Source organism: Gavia stellata, chromosome 22 (assembly GCF_030936135.1).
Source record: "Gavia stellata isolate bGavSte3 chromosome 22, bGavSte3.hap2, whole genome shotgun sequence".
Taxonomy (NCBI): Eukaryota; Metazoa; Chordata; class Aves; order Gaviiformes; family Gaviidae; genus Gavia; species Gavia stellata.
In genome coordinates, this window is record NC_082615.1 from 13,517,889 (window position 1) to 13,539,635 (window position 21,747).

Sequence of the window (21,747 nt, forward strand, 5' to 3'; positions counted from 1 at the left end):
GGAACTCTGCCCCAAGACAGAAACTAGGAGTTGTTATTTCAAGTGTTGACCAGACCTGCCAGCTTCACGCAATTCCTGCTGTGAGAATCCTCTTCCCCTGCGGAAGACATTAATGCAACTACAGAAACGGAGATGTTCCTCTCTCCCAGCAGATGGTGGATTAGAAAAATTCTCCCCCCAGACATGATGCTAATGCCAGATAACATTCTGCTGTGCTGTCGTTAAGCTAATTTTTTGAGAATTAATGTTGAAGAAAAACAAAAACTGTGAGCTCCTCAGCTCCAATTAGGACTAGTTAGTCATATAGCCTGCTGAAGGGGAAAACGAACAGGCACTCCCACCGCAACACCGAATTCCTACACAGCCAAAGAACAAACCAAGTTAGGATGCAGCTGTCAGGCACGCTGTTCAAAAATTCAAACAATAAAGCTGAAAATCCAGAAGTTCTATCTCGTGCAGCAAAGCACACATCTAGGAGACACACTGCAGCCTTCACTTCTGTACGTCTCAAATGTGGCCTTAAGACAGCAGACCGTTGCTGTCCGAAACAAGCGTGAGTCAGAGGAAACACAATGTCACAATTACACAGAAAATTGATCAGAAATACCCAGCCTACTGTTCTATCATTGTTAGCGCAGCACACTTCAAGTGCCTGCTTAATTCTGCAGAATTACGGTGTAATTTTACCCACTCACAGAACCATCAGAGCTAGCTATTAGATGGTTAAGAGCACCCAGTGCCAGCACTTGCACTACACGCCAGCAGCAGAGCTCAGAGCTCCAAGGCAGGCAGAGCAAGGCGCTTCCTAACCAGGTCCTGCACCTGTACCCCCAGTGCCTGGGGGTGCTGGTCGACAGCCGGCTGAATACGAGCCGGCAGTGTGCCCAGGTGGCCAAGAAAGCCAACAGCATCCTGGCCTGTATCAGAAATAGTGTGGCCAGCAGGACAAGGGGAGTGATCGTGCCCCTGTACTTGGTGCTGGTGAGGCGGCACCTCAAATGCTGTGTTCAGTTTTGGGCCCCTCACTGCAAGAAGGACATTGAGGTGCTGGAGCGTGTCCAGAGAAGGGCAACGAAGCTGGTGAGGGGTCTGGAGCACAAGTCTGATGAGGAGCGGCTGAGGGAACTGGGGGTGTTCAGTCTGGAGAAGAGGAGGCTGAGGGGAGACCTCATCGCTCTCTACAACTACCTGAAAGGGGGTTGTGGTGAGGTGGGTGTTGGTCTCTTCTCCCAAGTCACAAGCGATAGGACGAGAGGAAATGGCCTCAAGTTGCGCCAGGGGAGGTTCAGGCTGGATATTAGGAAAAATTTCTTTACTGAGAGAGTGGTGAAGCACTGGAAGAGGCTGCCCAGGGAGGTGGTGGAGTCACCATCACTGGAGGTGTTCAAGGAACGTGTGGACATGGTTTAAAAAAGAGCACAGGGAAAGTTGCAGGCTGATAGGAAAACTTGAAAAAGGAGAACAGAATATGACCACCAGACATTTTCCTTGACTTAAAAAGATGGTAACCTTCAAAAGGCATCTACTACCAACACGACTGATCTGTGTCGTGCGGTTTTGTGCTCCTCCCAAGCCACTTCGGGAAGTTTCTTATCTTTACAAAGTATGGCATTATCACTGGTTGAAGAGAAGGAATAATGAAACCATTTCTGTCAGTAGAGTGGCATTTCCACCTGCCAAAAGAGTCACCACGAAAGCACCTCCAAAGAAATGGAATTTAGAACGAAAAGAATTTGAGCCAATTAGTTAGTATCTACTTGAAGGTTGTATTTGGGACAGTCAGTTGCCTGATTAATCAATATTCCTTCCTTAAAGTTGTTTTTCTTTTTAAAAAAAAGTACAATGTCTTAGAACTGCGAGAGTGTAAGAAGTTAACCTTTAAAAAATGTGCTTTCTATGTGAGCTAAAGCTACCAGGAATTTCTGGCAATGGGGAGTCTTGCCATCCCAAGTTGCTGCACAAACAATCCTGACGTCTTACCTTCCACTTCACATTTCAGATTTACTTCAATAAATTTGTTAGTAATCACATTTGCAATGAAAGACAGCTTTTCAATAGAAACACATTCAACTTAAGTAGTCTGTGAAACCGAACCACCAGTGACAATCCCTCTGTGTATCAGGTTTACTTTATTTTGTTTCCCATTTTCACATTCAGTTCAACAGCACAAAACTCTAACTACATCCAAATACATACCCAGATACTAGACTTTTGCAATTAAAAGAAATATGTCTAGTTCACCTCAGCATTCATCTCAGCAGAAAAGACCATTAGGGCACAAATTGAGTCTATTAACATTACCATTTAATTAGTGCTTGTATTAAAAATTATTCCAAGCTTAATAGGATAGCAGACTGAACCAGAAAGACTGGATTGGCAAAATTATTTGCAGATTAATTTGCCTTCCAACATATTTTTAAACACATTTTTCAGCTGTATATCGCAAAGCAAGCTTAAACTTAACCCTGGGGCACAAACACAAATGAAACCTTTGCAACAGCCTGTGATCTCACCTCCAACTCCTGCTCTCTCTGTAGTGCAAATTGTTTGAATGACTTGACAATAAGGCCAGCATTAGAGCAGTCATAGACGAAAATGGAAGGACTGCCCATCCAAGTTTGCAGGTCATATATGGATAGAGGAATATACTGAGTATAGTTCTGTAAGAAGAAAAAAACACTGGAGTTACAAAGAGGCAGAGGAGCAACAAACTTTCCTTAGCAAGATAATAAAATCAACACAAAAAAATTTCAATTCTGAAATCATAAAATAAAGCCTAGATTGAACATTGGGCATATTAATCAATACAAATACCAATCAACATCTACTAATAATGAGGACTACGAACCCAACTCCAACACAAACGACAAGTAGATTTTATTATGGTATTGTTTGAAACACTTAACTCTACACTAAAATTCTAAAACTCAAAGAGTGCTCTGATATGTGCTAACAACCCCAACCAGCATTTAATAGTCCAATTTTAACTCACATTTCTGCAACACTGATAAAGGATGTAAACCAGCTGTCTTTAATTAACAAACGTCTTAAACCGAAAACTCCATCAATAAGTCAAGATAGATAATTAAGACTATGTAGCCCATCAGCAGCTACCCCATCCTAGTTTAATGAGATGCTTCAGAATTTTATTACAGCCTTTAACTTCTGCACAACTTTCAGAATTATCCACTAAAATTAAAACCAAAGCCTGCCTTCAACGAAGTGAAGTACCAACAATTTCATTTCTGTAAATATGAAGTATTTTGTCCCTTCTCGTCCACCTTCACCCCCCCAAATAATTGGAGGCAAGAGCTTCTTAAAATACAAGGAGGTTCAAAAATCAGGCATTGAAAATTAGCAATGAAGGGCCACACCCTAAACTAAGTGGCAGAACTGAAAATATAAACCAAAGCAGATTCTGCCATTTGAGCCCGAAAAGAGTCCCTGCCAGCCACGCAGTGGGCGACTGCATGATCCTTCCCATCTGCAGCCAGAGGGCAATCTGTCCATGTCCATACAGCGCTGAACTCGTCCAAAATCTACAGTGAAAGCTGCGATGTTCCTGTTCTCATCTGCAGAATGACGAATGGGATCATAACTCCCATTTAAATTCAGGAGACTTAAAATAGCTGTAATAAAACCAGCAAACTTTTACAAAAATCAAATTTTCAAGGACACATATCAGCGTACATAAAGACAGAAGTGATCATAAACCGTATGTTAGATAAGGTAGGAAACAGTAAGTAATTTCTAAGTCCAGTTTTGCCCATATATAACAGTTTTGGTTGTTTCATTAAAATTAACAGGAAAATTTGTTTATAAAAGCCAAAGTTTTAGGGAGCTAGGAGCTTTGCGAATTGCTGCAGGATAGAATGATACATGAACAACTCACCCTTGGCATAGCCCTTTCCTGAGGACACCACTCAGTTTAAGCACATGCCAATCATAGTCAGCTACATATAAAAACCCTGCTCTGACACATATAATCGATGAGATTTTATGGGCATGCATTGTTTTAACTTCACATTTATAATGCATATTGCCACAGTTAAGCTTGGATTATAGCTCTGATTAATACCGTGGTATTTCAAAAAGAATTTTATGTTCCGATTTTATTGTGGGGTCAGATATAACTTATCAAATTTGCTAATGATATGTAAATGAGATAGTTTGAAGAAAAAAGGAGTGTTAAATAATAGTTTTCCAGCATGGCTGCTCAGGGTGATCTTTTGATGCTTGATCATCTTGCCTCTGCCGTGCTGGGGCTGTGAGTATGAAAGAACTTGTCTGTATGTTTTGTTCTCAGTATTGACTTTGGTTTTTAGCAAGAAAGTTTCTGCTCTGTTAACACAACTCCCAACATCCCTCTGCGACTGTTTAAAGGAATGACACAACGACCAACTAAACTAGAAACTGATTTTGAACAAATTTCATAACCAATTGCTTAATGAGCAACTCAAATATTTTAAAAACAACATTCTTCAGATTTTGCAAAGTTCCTCAGAACTTCAGAATAAACTCGTTTGAAGTCGGGGGTTTTGGGGTTTTACCTTTTTGAAACCATGTTGGGATTTTCGCAGAAAATAGTAGCAAGCAAGCAAAACTAGAAAGAGAGCATTGCTCCTTATTAATACAACAGCACTCACAATACAAAAAGCATGTTATTGCCTCTTCGAAATCCGGCAAAAAGCCGGATAATGTCAAATTTACTGTTTTACAAGGACTGTCTCAACCCTTCCTTTGTACACCAACACTGTACAGCAAGCCGGAGCAGGAAGCCTTACAGTGAAATAATGTACAATTCCATAATTAAGTACTGGCTTGTTACATGTGTCAACAAGAGCAGCCAGAAGAACACCGAGCCATGGCAATCTTCTACAGCACAAAGGAGGACTGCAGCTTCTGGCCCTTATTTGGTCAAACAGAGGATGTTTCAGCAGAGCTGTGGACAGGATGAGCGCTACGTAAATAGTTTCCAAAGGACTTAATAGGAACACAATGATGATGCACATTTTGTGTTTCGTATTCTCACATTAGCAGCAGAATTTGCTTCTGACCATGCACGCATTTCATGTCTTTTTGTACAACAGTAAGGCGTAACAGACCCAGGAAAAGGACATTTTCAAAATAATCATTGCTTCCAAAGCATGGTACAATTTCTCTTTCCATTTCCTATCAAAGGTGAAACAATGCTTGAAGAGGACACATTTCTTTAAAGCTAAAAAGCTTCTCCAGAAAGTTGCTGTGCTCACCTTCTGTCCTGGGATTTCTGAACTTCGTGGACTCCCTCAGAAATCTCAGGAAATGAACCTTGTGGCAATAAACCTATGGGAATTCGTCCCCAATTCTTTCTATACATCTTATTATCTTTCTAACCAAAAGAGTTCAGGAACATTTTGTTTGTCGAGCTGCAAAGCAAAAATTAACAAACTCAAGCACTATAAACACCTTCACGTGCTGCCCTGGCATAGCACTGCATTTGCTGAGCAGCTGCGATTAAAAGCTGGGGGGGGGGCGGAGCGGAAAATCACAGCTAAAAATCCTTTCTGCTTCCCTTAATGCTGTCTCTGACCCCATAAAGTTACCGAGCTGAAGCAATTTCTGAAGCATGTGTTTGGAGGGGAGGAGGAAGGGCGCAGGGAAGAGGAGCGGGCACCTCCCCGCACTCACACCCTGTGCTGCAAGGCAATGCAGTCAGAGGCACTCCTCACTACTGTTTTCTTTTCTACAAGCCTATCTAGCAGGTTTAAATTCTAATAAAATGAATGCAGATAAGTATCAGATTATTTATTTACTACTGTCCTCTTCGTCTGTCAGGCTAGATTAAATATCAAAAGGAAAGGCTTGCTTCATAGGTGAAGCCTGAAAGGTGAAGGTAACCACAGAGGTATTTATGCTACAGCAAGCACAACTTGTCAAGTTCTACAAAAAAATTAAACTCAAGGAAAAACTGTCTGTAGGAGAGAAGGCAGGTTTGGTTTTTAAAGACCAAGTTAGTTTAGCTACTAGCTTTTCAAGTGCCTTATCCAAATCGTACCATACTCCTTCCTCTTTCACACACCTTCCCGGTAGCATTTGAACGCTGTTTAATCGAACAAAGTGACTGAGATGTGGAGCTGAAGTGAATACTTCCTGAAGGTTTTATCTTTTTTAACTCACATATCAGAACATACCATGCTTAATCTCTCCTGAATACGCTCCTGCCATGCGAGAAAGGCTTCTTACAGTGCACAGAGATCAGCTGCAAATTCAGGGGTCTCTCTCCGATGGCGCAGGGGGACGGTCTGCCAACGCCCTGGCAGCGCCGCAACCCCACCGTCAGAGAAACGGCAGAGCCGGAGCAGGGCTGCCCATCCAGGTGTTCCCAGGACACCTTCGAGGACAAGTCAGTCCATCCGCCAGGTCCTTTGTCAACTAATTCAACTAGCTACATAAGCAGACAGTTTTTCAGGAGTAGATAATAAAGCGTAGAAGAGAAGCATTCTCCTTACATTACCAGTTTAGAACATCAGTTCAGACAGAGCACCAACTGTGCAAGGGCGGAGGTCTAGATTAATTTTAAAATACCAACTCTTGAGAAATTAAGGGGAAGATACTAACGAAGATCTAACACTTTGTGAACTTTCTCCAGGATCATTACAAAGTGCTCCTACACCACTACATCTGTTTGCTGTCTGACAGCTTGCTGGCACATGTTGGGAGATTTAAATAATCCGTGGCACTAGAGGAGAGATGCTTATGAGCAGCCACGTCCCTTTCCGCCAGCCACATCATACCTCCTCCAACCCCAAACACAGAATTGCTTGGGGTGTTCTGACTACACCGTGACATTCCTGGCACCACAAGCTTTAGTAAGAGCTGAAAGCCATAGCCTCTCACAAAACATGAGGAATAAACAAACCTAAGCCTTGTGACAGCAAAAGCACATTTCCAAAGATGGCTGGTTGTACAGGGGACATGGGTGGAAAATTAAAAATTGAACAGCATTAAGGTCCTCTGTGTTTCCAGGCTCTCTGATGGAAGCTACCAACAGCACTGCAAAGCTGCTTTCACTTCTTCTCCCCTTACAGTAAACCAGCAGAAAAGAAGAGGCACTGGGTCTGCTAGCCTGGGCATCCCAGAAAGCGCTGGCAGCCGCGAGGCACAAGGTCGCTAACCCGTACAGCTCTGCCAAGCCGTGCTGCGTGCAGGCTGGGCTGTGGGAGCGCACGGAAGGCAGCGCCGGCTGCCCAAACGCAGCGGGAGAAGTCCTCTCTGTCATCGCCTACGCCATCAGCCCCATGATGACTGCACACCAATTTTATGGCAGGAAAAACAGGAAAGGAAAAATGAGCATCTACAGACCGAGAACAAAAAGCCTAGTGAAATGTCCGGACTGATTCTTGAAATTCATTGTTGTCTCCTACCCTTGAATCCAAACAGATGCCGCACCTCCTGTTTGCCCCACCGCCCTCTACTCTCCTGCAGCACCTGCACCAAAACCCTGCTAACAGTCTGATGACCCACCAGGACACATGTCCCAATACTTCAGGTTCTGGGACAAGGAGAAAGATGCCCAACCTGGCCCCAAGGGAAGTCAGTAGAAATCCAACACATTTTAATTTCCCTCAACAAATGCAGGTCAGCCTGTAACACGCCGCATCCCCCAGCAAGGCCTGTTTCACTCTTTCGGGCCCCTCGCCTGGATGATCTCAAGGTCCCTTGCAGCTCTGCCTTCGTGCTCTTGTAACCGAGACTTCAAGTGCATGCATGAGCATTTTACGTCCGATTTTAAAATGTCAGCACAGTCAAATTTCAGTACCTCTACTATTTCAATTCAAGACCGCTATAATACTGAGCCTCATTAGGCCCTCTGCTTAGATCTGAGACTAAATTCCTTAGGACTGATTTCTAAACACTGCTGATTTCCCCCCCCGCAGTATTTCCTTAAATTTAACCTTTTGCTTAAAAGAAAAGTTCTACTCCTGATTCTTCCTTCCCAAAAAAGCCAGTATTTGGTAACATGCTACAAAAATTACTGTTTCAACTTTACCCGTCAACTTCTATGACAATCAATTTTTTTTTTTTTTTTCACAGTCCGTAAGATAAATCAGAGACCTCAGCTCCTAATCACCGGTGGCATCCACACCACATTACCCCAGCTGATACTGCAGGTAAACTGGCAAATACCCAGCCAGCTCTTAATAAAGCATTTGGCATAACACACGACTTCACTGAGCAGTGATTTCCTCTTCTTCCATGGGCAACACATTCTGCCCAGCATTCTTTCTGCCTTATTTATTACTCACTGGCTGTTAAGTAAGAAGGTCACTCCTATTTGTTCTTAAACACCAAATTCAGCTTCAAAATGAATTAGTATTCACACCAATTGTTTATTGGTCTGAATACTAATCAGGTCTCCAATATAGATGCACCAGAATAAAGTGGTGCCCTCTTGCACTTTCTCCCCCTCATTTCTATCCTGCTCTTTCAAATTACCAGTGAATGCTCATTCAATTATAAAAATAATGCATGTGATGTATGAGAAAAGAAGCCCTCAAAATAAAATAGGAGCATATCTATAATAATGAATGCAAGTCCTATGTCAGCTGAATGTACTCTTCAGCTACAAGCAGTATCTCTCAATTTCCTAAGACTCCATTCCAAATCAGTTACCATTAATGGACACTAGCTTAACTAAAGGGAAAGCAAAGTACATTTAGGTCCCACTTGGAATCGCTCAAAGGGTGTTGCATGTGATCTACATAGCTGTACAAACCATGGCTAAGCAGGAGTAACAAAAGTCTTTAAAAAAATTAAAAGATACCTATTACATTGTACTGGGAGGCTCTTCAGCACTCCGTGCTCTGGAAGCAGAGCTAGCCACACGGTTTGTTGTCCTCATGCAGTATCTCTAGGTAGTTTAAACAAGGGCTGTTCAGAGTTAGTCAACATTTTAAGCATAAACTTTATGGTGAGAACTTAATAATCAGTCAGTGACATAGCAGCAAAGCCAAGTCCATCGGGGAGCCTTACTGTTCACTCCAGACACGACAGCGCTGGGGTGCTGCCTCTAAAAAGCAGACGAAGCAAGTGGAAGTAGCTGGCTTTTCAGTGTTTCGCAATGAGCTTTAGTGCATCTAAGAGAAGACCCTCCTGCCCCGCTGCGAGGTGAGGGACAACCTATTTGGTCTCACAGAACTTCAAGAACACAAAGAAAGCAAACAGCTGTCAGCAGGGAACCGAACAAATACCTGTGAACACATTTTAAACCCTGAAAATTCAGTTGTTCTCTAACAGAACACTTCAATAATTTACATAGCAGTGAAAAAGATTCAGCTGTTCAGCACTGCTTCGCAAAGACGCACCTTATTGAAGACCCAGATCTCCCCATTTACTGTTGGCCTGGGGACGCCATGTCCATTGTAGTGGAAAAGTACCCGCTCTTCCTTGGCGTTTCGACGCAGAGATGTACACAGTTTCTTAACTTCATCCACCGTAGGATCAAGACTCTGCTTGTACCTGGCCTAGTAACATAAAATGTAAGATAATCATTTTAAGTGTAAAAACAAATCTATTTCAGATGCAGGCACCTAGTTAAGATAGAAGCATGTATATAAACTGTTTATATTGGAAAAAGAAAACATAAAACATTTACGTGGAGCTGAATAAACAAATTATGTCTGCTGTTGGTGTGTGGGATTGCCCATACAGTAACAACACAGGTTTAACTGAGTTTGTCACATCTCTGAACTCCAATCCGTTTCAGCCGGGGATTACTAACATTCAAAATGCCTTAGGAAGGTCAAATATGTTTTCAACATTAGCCAGCCTCAAAAATAACCCTGCACAATTCTCTAATCCTCAGACTCATACCCTGTACATCTCCAACTGCACAAAATTCCCTCTTAAAGACAGAAAATTGTAGAAATCAGATATTCTGTAAATCTCAGATCTCATACTGAAATGTTCCTTCCCTCCCATCTGGAAAAGGGACACAGCTCTTGCTTCAAGCCTTAAAAGGAACAAAAATACCAGAGTGAAGGGTAGAGGAGAAGTTCAGACAGCTATACTTCATGGGAGAAGAATAAGAATAGCAGCAGCCTCATCTTCTTCCTAAGCCCTGACTAGCTAGTTCCCCTTTTATTACTAAGACAGATATAAAAGAAGCTTGGCCAACACCTCTGCAAATTCATTAAAACTACATGGAGCCTTGCCTTTTCTAGATGGACCCACAGCAGACACAGTGAAAAATGTTATGGTAAAAAGTTTGTCTTCAAAAAGAAACATGGCCAAGGTCTTGCAGCTATACTATACACACTGTGGGCATACTCTTTTTCAGCAACGAGTTTACTTTGAACTTGCAGACCTCTCCATCCCAGCAGCTCATCACCACTACTGGTTCCACTGGCCATAAATGCAACGATGGCTCAGTAGTTCTCGTCTGCTCTTCACATACAAGAGTCATACAGAAGACTGCTGACTAAATGGGCAGCAGTTTGAAAAGTAGACTCTTTGCCTGCAGATACTATAAGAGACTACAGAAACCTACAGAATTACAGAAAAATTAATAAATGTGCTATCAGCGAGTACGTGACAATTTTTTTCAACGTTCAGTGATAGATAGGAAAAAAAATATCAAAGCAATCTAGCGTAACACTAACATACTTTTAAATTAGCTTAACTATCAGCTGTTAAGATCAGGCACCAGGTTACACCTGACTGTATTGCACCCCCCTCCCTAAAGAAGGGTTATGAATATAACAGTATTTCATAACCTCACCTCAAACAGCTCATGCTTTAAGACAACAATATTCTCAAGATAAAAGTGCATAAAGGTCCCAGGAATTTGATAGTCACACAGCTGGGTAAGAAGAGGGAAAACTGGTCGAGAGCCCTTGGCAACCGACCCTTGCTTTTGGAAAAATTTTACATGCAATATCTCACAACTTTGGCTGTGGACACTACATTATCGTTCCTAGGTATACAGCTCTACAAGCACGTAAATCAGAGCACAGTTCTATGTTTGAGGAAAAAAAAAACTGTTAAAACCCCCCAACACTTCAAAAACATTTTTACTCGGCTAAGTTCAAGATGCCTATGTAGTAGCTAGTTTGTCATTTTTTTGAAGCAAGGCCAAATAATAACAAAAAGTCTTTCAACTGTCCTTTGAAAGATAAAAGCCTGTTTCTTCCTCTCTTCTCCAGACCTGCAGAGAGAGACTGAGAATCCAGAATCACAATGGTTTAAAAAAATTAAAGCCGATGTATTGAAATAAAGAACCAAGTTTAAGAGTAGGACAACTGCATACAGACCTCTACAAAAATCTGCTACTGAAAGCCTGTTTATAAACCAAATCAAGGTCTCGGAAGTTTGGGCTTTTTAGGTTTTCTTCTATGACAGGCAAAGATAAGAAAGTCTTAAAATACCATAGTAAAACAGGATGAAGCACTTCAATATAAAAATGTTTTGCTTATCTATGAAGCTTGAAAAACAGATATCGTGCAGCTCAATTAATATTCAGCATCTCAAGCCAATAGGCAAGATGAATACAATGAATGGCATCATTTGCATGATGACAACAATGAAGAAAAGCAAGCAAAAGGAGAAAAAATATTGAAAAAGAACCAGTGATCTGACACACTCATCCTTTTTGGGAACTTCCACACTAAGAAAAGATAAGAGGCTGTATTAATCTTAACACAGACCCCCCCGTACTTCTTTCTCTCCCCTTTCAGTGTTGTTATGAAGGCGCTGATTTGCAAAAATGTGCACCTTAAATCACGTTCTGCCTGCTGGCATCTTTACAAGACACTATAACCAGCGTGGCTGGTAATTTTTCAGCTCCTTTTTTTCAAAGGAGAACACACTCATTCGAACACTCCTCACGTCCTTTTAGCATAAATATTAAATACAGCTCACAATTAATGGAGGTGAACTCATACTCTAAAACTAAAGCCTGTAGATCTAAAGATCCAAACTGTAACCATATCATTTGTGCATTGAGAAACACAAGGCTGAGAAGAATGAAAAGGAGAGGAGGGAGCCTGTAAATGAGCAGTCTTAGTCCTACCTGTCAGCTCAGGACTTTCAGGCGTGAGTTTATTACACAGCACTCATGCACGTACGACAAGAAGCAGGTATCTGAGCAACAAACTAGACCAAGTGGTGTCTTTTTTTCGTTTGGGGTTTTTTTCCCTAAAAAAATCTTCAAGACTTTTTCCATGGGTATGCAAAAAACACCAGGCGAGCAAGGACAGTAGTTACAGGAAACGTTCAGGGCTTGTTCATCTGATCAGGGTGTGGGGCATTAGTTTTGGGAGGAAAGGAGGAGCTTACTGTTTTATGGGATGCTCTGTAGGGCAGGGTGCTATTTTTTAGTACCTGTTAAAAACAAGTCAGGTCTCCTTCCAGAACAGAACTACAGAAACAGAAGGTCTCTGAGAAGAGCGTACAGAACCAGCATAAAAACCTTGCTAACCCGTGTGCTGCCACTCCTACCCAGTACCAGAAAGCACATTACTGATGACCAGCTCTACAGCGTCCCATCACGTTCAACACGGCTGACACCCACCTGAGCTGTAGTCCAGAAGGATTCACTGATTCAACAATTTTACCTTTCCTTTCACAATATGAAGAACCATTTTTTAAACATAGTTTTAGTTCTTTAAATATGAAAATTTAGCATTTTAGCACCACTACCCTTTTGATGAATAGTTTCCTTTTGTCACCCTCCTGTATTTCCTTCCACCATTACTCATTTGTCTTCCCTGGTGATGTTGTGCTGCATTCCTTCCCTTCCACTTCCAAACAGATGCTTTCAAGCAGTAGTTAGTGCAAAAGGTAACAGATCCTAACCTAAACCCTCGAAAGGTCTGTTAGGCTTAATCTCAGCAACTTCTGTTGAAATCACACAGGCACACAACGAGGCTTTATGTTTTGTTTTCCCTTTGTTTTTATGAGCTATTGACCAGTTCCATCCAGACTGTTACTGCATCTGAAGACCATGCTGGCCTTCCCTGCCTTATATTATGTGTTGATGGCAGGTATTTTCAGGTGTTTGGCGAGGAGTCTTTGCTTCCTGACACAATTATCGGGCAAGACAATCTAGACTTCGATTCCCCTGCAGATGATGCCCAGCTCTATCTGTTGCTCCCAGCTGATGTTGCAACCGTAGCATTAGAGCTGTCAAAAAGCCCGGCTGGAGCGCCGTGATGGACAAGCATGAAATTGCTGACGGTGATGTCAGCTGGCTTTCTGGTGTGAATTTGATTTTCTGATCACCTCAGTGTCTCACTGAAGAGCTCCTGTCAGAAGCAATAACTTTCTGGCGGCCTGATCCAGACTATCATCATTATTCTACTCATGCAGGCAAAATTAAAAGTTTTGCTTGCTTATGTAATATTGCCACACTTCTGTGAAACACTCACTGGTTTATCCAACCTTTTTCCTGTATACTTCTTTAAAGATACAGTTAGGATGTAAATTTTTAAGACATTTCCCTTTTCAGCATGCCACAAACTTCTGGATTCACAAAACATTATATTGACAAAGTTGCAGGAAATGTGAGGAGTTTCAATAGAAAGGAGTTATGGCACCCAAAACAGGAAAAGAAAACAGTTTAGTGCTAAATACCAAGTGCGTTAGCTAGATGTTTTTGCTGCGGACGTTAACATCAACCATGCTTAATGCTGAAATTTGAAGTGAGACGGTTTTGCTCCAAAGCAGTTATACTGATTGCCTGTTGACACACTCTCTCAGAATTACTTTCCGAATTATTTCCAAATTTCCCACCATGATAAAATCAAAGCAATCATCTTTAAGAGAGGAAACAGGGATTCTCTAAAGACGTGATCTGTCAAATCCGTATCATTTCCGTATTCAAGATGAGAGCACCATTCTGGCTATCTCTGGTTTGAAAACTGTCGTTGGGATCTACACCAGCTCCGAGTCATTTTCATCAGGACGAGCAAGCAAGGTCCAAGTGAGCCAGCAGCGCAGGGCTGACACTACCAGTACAATTAGCAGGTCTGGGAAAACACCGGGGGAAAACTGTCAGCGGGCACATAAAGCAGAGTTACAACTGACCGGCCAGGCAGCTCCTAACCCAGCCTGGCTCAAAGGGCAGCACTGGCAACGCCAGGGCTCAAACGCAGAACACAAAAAGCAGCAGCAATAAAGCACGAGCATTGTCCCATTTGCTTCATGAGGGATTTAGTTCTTTCAAAGGATAAATAAAACACCCACATGTTTACTGATTAGCGGGTGATAGCAGTAACCTCTCCAAGATGAGTCTGTCTGGAGGGGAAAAACCCATTCACTGCGTTCATCAACTTCTATCCCACTGGGAAATGTCAGTATGTATTGGCTGCATAAAGTAATTCCCACAGTTCTGTGGATTTTGTGCTTAAATTAATGGCTCTGCTTTGGAAACTTCACCTAATTACAGGTTTTTTCTTTTACTTTGAATGGGGCCAAAACGTAAATCAAACAATGAGGAAAAGTCAAAGTCACAGGCCCCTTTCCCAGGCTCTGACCAAGCTACGCTCCAAAGGGCAGGGGCTGCAGAAGCTCAGCGATTTCGTGACAAAGTGCTTTCACTGCCATTTGAGAAACCAGAACCCGACTCATTATCCGCCCTCCAAACTCCGGTGTGCTCAACCCTGCCAGATGCTGAGTGCAGGAAACTCACCTCAGCATTAGGTCCTATAAAAAGGAAGAAATGCGGAGTGCTAAAGGTGACAATTTGAGAATAAGTGATTTAAGTTGCTGATGTTGCTTAACTATTAATGGGCAATGGGGAGAAAACGAGTTTTGGAAGCCAGGCCAGGTTTCCATCATCGCTGGCGCTCGTCAGCCCAGCAGGGCGACAGATGCGTGCTGGAGTGCTATGGCATTTTCACCACCTCAAAAAAATACAAGGATAAACCCTATTTTCCCATCAAAGTTATACAATTCAAGTCTTGATCTTTCACTTTCCTGCAGCCTATGACCTCAGTCTTGGTTCCATAAAGACTCCACAAGCCTTAGACCACAGCGTGCATGTGATTCAATGCCAAAATAGCAACACCTAGCACGGCAGATATGACTATATGAAAAATGTATCTGTTGGCATTCATAACCTTTGCTATTTACAAGTTATAATATTGCCCTCTTTTCATTCAGCATAACAAAAGCCTAAAGTCACTCACCTTTTGTCCCTAAGATACCTTACTAAACCCAATGGGCATAACTTCCATAAAAATAAATTCATACTTCATTTTTTACAACTCGTATTGGCACGTGATGCCCAAATTGCTTTCCCTAGTAACTTCATGCTGCTGAGGTATGATGCTTTTCGTGAGTCTGCGTTGAAGAACATAGCTATTCCGATGATTTCCCCAGCTGCTACAGAGACACGAACTATCTTAGATGCTGCTAGTGCGTACAGCTGTAGGGAAGGTACAGAGGGTAAAACTGTGCTCATCTGAATGGGGAAAAGGCATCATCTGCACAAGGTCAGAGGCTCACACTTAGAAGTTAAAAAATTCTCAGGCATAAGTTGGTTAAGCAGGATTTAAGCCCCTTAGACAGCATTTTGCAGATTAAGCTCTACAAGACTGTTTGGAGTGGGGTCACAGGGCACCAGCACGAAACAACTTGAGGGAGAAGTGGCTAGGGGGTAAAATTATGTTGGCAAACAGTGAGAACAGCTTGAAATTCACTGTGAAAGGAGGAAGGAAGCTCTCCATGAAATCACAGCTCTGCTTCTGTCCGTATCTGCCCTCCTCTCATTCCTGTCTCTCCTCAAAGGGATCAAAATCACCCTTACCGTCAAGACACACCCTCAGGTAGTAAAAGATTCCCCAGAACAGGAATGGGTCTGGTAAGACAGCTCTGAAGGATCTGACTTGAGAGTCTCACTGGCACTGCTGCTCCATTTATCATCTGAAGATGTGTTCCCAATTTATCAACAGAAGAAATTACTCCAACATTCAATATTTTATACTGAAACTATCTTTTACACCCCCTTACAGAAGAAGCCACATGCACGATCCTACCCAGAATCTATAATGAAAGCTTTATTTTACTGAAGATTTTTTTTAAAAAAACAGATATTGGCTGGCAAAGAATCCCACATGCATAATAGCACACACAAAGCAAGAAAAACACAGTTTCAGAGTTACTGCTACAGGTAAAATAAATAAAATAGAATCAATATAGTTGTAGCGTTTGAGTTTTTAAAGTTCACTATAGAACTGTCAGTCGATATGCAGGATACATACGATACAACGAACTGAAAGGCTCCCTATTCTGCAGCCTGCCATCTCATTGCTTAGTCCCATTTAATCTCAGAAAGCAAGGCTGGCTTGGATTTCATGAAGTAATCCAGTCCCATCCCAGTTATCCTGATGCAGAATCAATGACACCCGCATCCTTCCTGACAACTGGTCATCTAACCTGTGTTAAAGCCTTCCTATGGCAGACGTCCAAAAGCCTTGCAAGGCAGTGAGTGCTGTGTTTCCCTTATCCTTACAAACATTTTTTCCTAACATAGCCTAATTCTTCCTTATAACAGTTCATAATCTTTTCTGCCTTATTCTTCAAAGCAATTCTACTGTTCAAGGTGAATCGCTACGTAAATGGGACAGAGGATGTCGGGCAGCTGCTGCACTGTGACTTGGATCAGATTTGAATCCCAGTTTCCAAATGCAAAAAATACATTAAACCCGAGGCTTTGCCATGCACACAGACAGCCTACTTAACATGATTTAATTAAAAGGAATCAAAGCAATCTAATTATTCCAAGAGAGTGTTTTTTGGAACAATGCCTAAATTTGAAAAACAGAAGTATAAAAAACCTTACAAAGAAATAAGTTACTACAAAGCAGGAGTAATGAAACCAGCAGATTCAAGGGCCAAAGATGGGCAGGTTTCATACTACCTCTCTTGGCTGCGTGCGTGCCAGAGCCTCCAGCTCAGCACAGAAACCACTTTGCTGCTGCTCAGGGGATCAAGGTCACTGCTCAAAATCATGGTTCTTGCTCCCCGAGCCAGTTAGCTAGCATGGTCTGGGAGGATGGAGGGAGCGGAACACCAGGGGAAAAAATGGGGAGAGGAGACCTAATAGCAGGTTCTGAAATGACAGAACTTCTGTGGCAAAACTTCTCTACTCAGTTTTATCAAACTGACCATAAAAGGTTAAGATTTTGGGATCAAGCACTTGCTCAAAGGCATGGCAAAGGTCCTGTGCGAAGCTGGCCCTGGAAGGAAGCAAATCCACACTGCTTCCTTCTGCTCCATTCTGATGAAGCAGCACAGTAACTTCAGAAACAGGTTGCTTCTACAACAGACAAAAGCATTTACTCCATTCAGGGTAAGGTGCTCCAGGGACTGACACACCACCCTCGTCTCTGCATTCCCGAGTTCCTGACTGCCACCTCTTCATTACATGACAATCTCAGCAAGTCGGCAACTGTACAAACCATCCACACCAACACCAGCACACCGGAGGGCCGGTCTGCGACATACAGCAGAGCAGAGGCAGTTATGCCTAAGAAAATGTTAACTACCATTTTCATGGCAAGAGAATTCTGACCAGTACCTTATATCCAAAGAATAAAAAAACCCTGCAGCCAGAGGTGTTTCTCAGCTATCTGAAGACCTATTAATGATGACACTAGAAATCCTGGATTTAGTTTTCCTTAAAGTGAAAAAAGATAAAATTGAATTAATTCAGATTCCAACTTTTATGGGGCAACTGCCAGTTTGATGCAACATGTTCCTCCAAATGTCTGGAACAAACTCTGGCTTAGACGTATAAAATAGGCATATATATGCCAAACAGTTTCACAGCCGTACAGCTGGATGACTATGTTGTCACACAGCAAAGCAACATCATTGACGTTTTACTTTTTTTAAACTGTTTAACACACTGGAAGCATACAAAACAATGAAAAGGAACATTGCCAGAATGATGGCACCAGTCTTCCCAAACAAAACATAACTCATTCAAAGACTGGTCTTACAGTTATTTTATTTAGCTTAACACATTTCAATAGAAATTTTGAGCAACATAAACATTCAGAAAATTAATAGGCCCAAAACCAAGAACGGGTGCATGTGCAGAAAAAAGAATTATGGTGAAAACTCTGGAGATTACTGGAGAAATTTAAACCTATACCACACCTACACACGTGTGCTTCTGCTTGATTTACATCCTTGCCCAAGAACTCTATCAAGTTGCATCTCCATTACAAAAGCAGCAAGGTGGAGAGATGAGGAATATCTCCTCTTTTTTACTATTTTAGAGCTATTCACCACGAAGACTAACTCAACTTATCATTATTATTCCAGTTACTACAATTTAACTTTTGACAAAAATCAAAGCATCTTCATCTGTGTCCCGCTGCTTTCTTTTCTATGTTTTTATTAGATAATAACGATCAATTAAGGAGCAAAAATGCACATTTACAGTGTTTTCGCATGATGCTTAGCATGGAGTGAGATATACATGAGTTAAACTACACAGTGAAAACCTTTGTGCTTTCTTATCCTGTGACTTTCACAGTGTAGAATAAAGTAGCTATGGTAGGAAAAACTGAAGTAAGTCCTTTTCAATTGAGTGACCACTATATTAAAGTCTGATTCTGAATTACAGTACAGGAAAAAGTAGTTCCAACCTTCCAGCGTTGCCCTAGGCTTTATTTACTACGTCAGGGGTATCACAGAGTGGTAACTGTCCCATTAGTAACACAGGATAACAAATTGGCTCAACAAAACCCTCAAAAAAAGCCAGTGTGAGCCCAACCCTTACAGAGCACTGGATTTTTACAGTGATGGGGTGGGAACATTTGGTTACCATCAGCCTTTCTGAGGGCTTATTAAAAGACTTTAAACAAAAACTCTTCATAAAGATGGCATAAATATATAGCAGATAAGCCGAAAGAAAAACTGCCCGCAGTGGCACTGACAGAAATAGAGATAATAACTTCTATGTATATCTAAATCACATGCCTTCCTCATGACAGCAGCAGCAGCTGAGAAGGCAGGACCTGGCCAGCCAGGTTACAGCCGGCGCGGGATCCCAACGCCACGACCTGCTGCAGTTCCTAATCATCTCTCACACAGCTTAGAAAAATAAGCTCCAAGAATGAAACGGGCATTTGGTTTTGCATGGCAAGGAGCTCTCTTTCAGATCTCCGCGCACCGAGGCTCCAACGCCCTGGAAAATCCCAGGTTAAGTGATTTCAAGTCATTTTTTTAAATTATTAAGAACAAAACTTCAGGCAAAAGAGAAGACTAAAATAGCTATTATTTATAATAGAGCAAAATTAAGGCAGGGCATTTCAAGTATACACCACACAGATAAGCTTCTGTTTTGTTTAAAACATTCCTCAAACACTAATTCTCACTTAATAAAGAAGCAGCAGGGGAACAGCAGCATTTATACTTGCACATTAACAAATTAAAATACAATAGGAATAGCTTAGATAAATTAGAATAGTGTTACCATAATTTTATTTATTTATTTTTAAAGCATTCTAGGAAATTATCTTGTGATAACATGCAGGAAAAAAACTAGGGTTAAAATTTTTCAGTAAGCTTCTGAAAAGGTTTAAATCATTACTGCATTCTAGTGCAGTAGAAAGGAAGCTCAGTGATTTGTGCCATCTTTTTTGTCCTTATAAGGACTGGAACTTCAATTTTATTGTCCCTGACTGGATGCTCAAATTCACCCTTGTTACCATTTCTCTAAAGGTCACATTAGATTTCTTCTCTGAATATTCACAAATTCTTTGCAATCACCTCCAGTCCTTTTGTTAGGGAACTTTTGATGTTGAGTAGAAAGAAGAAAAAAAACCCTAAAGCTCCAAAATGAGTTGGACTATGCAGACACACTCACATATGCACAGAATTCGGGTAGCTGCCCGCAGATCGGATAACCCACAAGTGATCGGCGAGAGCTGCGTGCACAAGGGCTGCGTGACCCATCGCTATTATCTTGCACCGGGTAATACCCTGCATCAGGTAAGAAAACTGTGATGAACAGACACAAAACTATATTTCAATATTTATAAATATTTATAAAGTGTAAGTTAGTTTCTATGAGGAAATAGTACATGGTACATCTAGCAAACACTGGATTCAGTGTCTCCTAAACACCCTTCTGATTTCCTCTGTCTAGCTGGGGGGGAAAAAAAAATAATAATAATAATGTTTAAGCCCAGCTAAGCCTCAGCTGGAGAGTCGCTCCGGTTTGCTGCAACCCAAGTTTGAGAAGCACAGAGTAGGGACTGTACACTAGCCGTGACTGCAAGGCATCACTATGCTTCAGGGGTTTTTTGGCTGAGGAGTGGGTGGTGTTTCCCCAAGCCTGAGAATTTTCTTCTCCTTAGGAAGGTTTTCACATAAAAGTTACTCTATCACAAAATGCAAGCAAGATTTAAAACTGACTGCCATTTTGATTTTTGGTATTAAAACCACTTTAGATGAATCAGTATTTCAGATCAATATTTCAACTACCAACAAAAAAAAAATATCTTCAATTAAATCTATAAGGTGGGGTCCAGAGGATTAAAGAAATTCAACAGGGACTAGCATAAGAACCTGGAGGAAGCTAATGCGCAGCATGAGTAGTTTTTCCAATTGATCAGGAGTTACAAGCTTTGGAAAGCACATGCTCAAGGTTCAACTCACTGGAAGCAGAGAGCTCGCAGCTACAGAGCTGACACGGCCGCCACCAACCGCAAGCAGTTACCAGCGATGAGATCACCAGACCTTCCACATCCCTATCACATCTCCAGGAGTTACAGAACAAAAAGTGTAAACTAAATTAACTCAAGTATTAAGGTACTGAACTTTAACTGCAGAGGGTAACCTCAGTTTAAAACTGCCTGGGTGTCAGGAAACGTGAAAGCAGTAAGCATGACAAGTTTTTTAAATGAATCCAGAGCAGTCCGACATCTGTGCTGAGCACATTGGTAGGAACAACAATAAACAAACAGAAACGTGAATAAACACCTCGGGGAAGAGCCCATTTAGCATCTATAATGAGAAGACGTGCTTTTTTAAAACTCTTGACTTCTGGAGTTTTTTAAAGAAATCAAAGAGCATGGAGATGAGAGAAAGTATCTTTTTCATAAAAGCCCATTTCAATTCCCAGAAGATATTTAGCAAGATCTTAACACGAGATTTGGAGGAATGTCCATGTATGAAGACTTGCTTATAAAACAGGCGGGTGGGGGGAGAATCATTAATTTTGTCCATGGAGGGAAGTCGCTGTGAAGTTCCAAGGGGATCAGTTTTGTAGCCCAAACCACCCAACCCATTCATAAATGCTCCCGAGAAGGGAGTGAGCAGAAATACGACAGTCTGTTGATGACAGAGGGCTATTCAGAACTACCGCAGGCAGACCCTGCGACAGGGAGTGTTTCAGCAGCAGTATGGAAGAAGATATCCAATGCAGATGCATTTAAATGTTGTGCAAGAAGAAACACCATTCTGGTTTTACACAGAGAACAATTAGCCTTGAACTACGTACGAGCACTCGGACGCAAGATCTTGGGAGCGTGAGGAGCAGTTCTGTATCAACGCCAGCCCACTAGCAGTCATAACAGCAAGTAAAGAGTTAGCAATCATTAGGAAAGTAAGAAAGAAGCCCAAAAACCATTACGCCCCTGTAGAGATCCAGCAAACACCTATACCTTGAAGATTGTGTGCAGGTCTGGGTTTTTTTTTAGGTGTGCAATGGCTTTCACAGGAGGAACGATTAAATTGCCTAGGGTT

At 41.8% G+C, this 21,747-nt stretch overlaps 1 protein-coding gene across 2 annotated transcripts in view; it reads right to left on the reverse strand.

Moving 5' to 3' along the window:
• Window positions 1-21,747, reverse strand: part of RPTOR (regulatory associated protein of MTOR complex 1) — a 161,088-nt gene that overhangs the window by 105,917 nt on the left and 33,424 nt on the right. For both annotated transcript variants that reach the window (XM_059828083.1, XM_059828082.1), the window contains exons 4-5: window positions 9,348-9,506; window positions 2,514-2,660 (exon numbers count right to left, since the gene is read on the reverse strand). In XM_059828083.1, coding sequence (XP_059684066.1) covers window positions 2,514-2,660; window positions 9,348-9,506 — 306 coding nt within the window. The remainder of the gene's footprint in view (window positions 1-2,513; window positions 2,661-9,347; window positions 9,507-21,747) is intronic.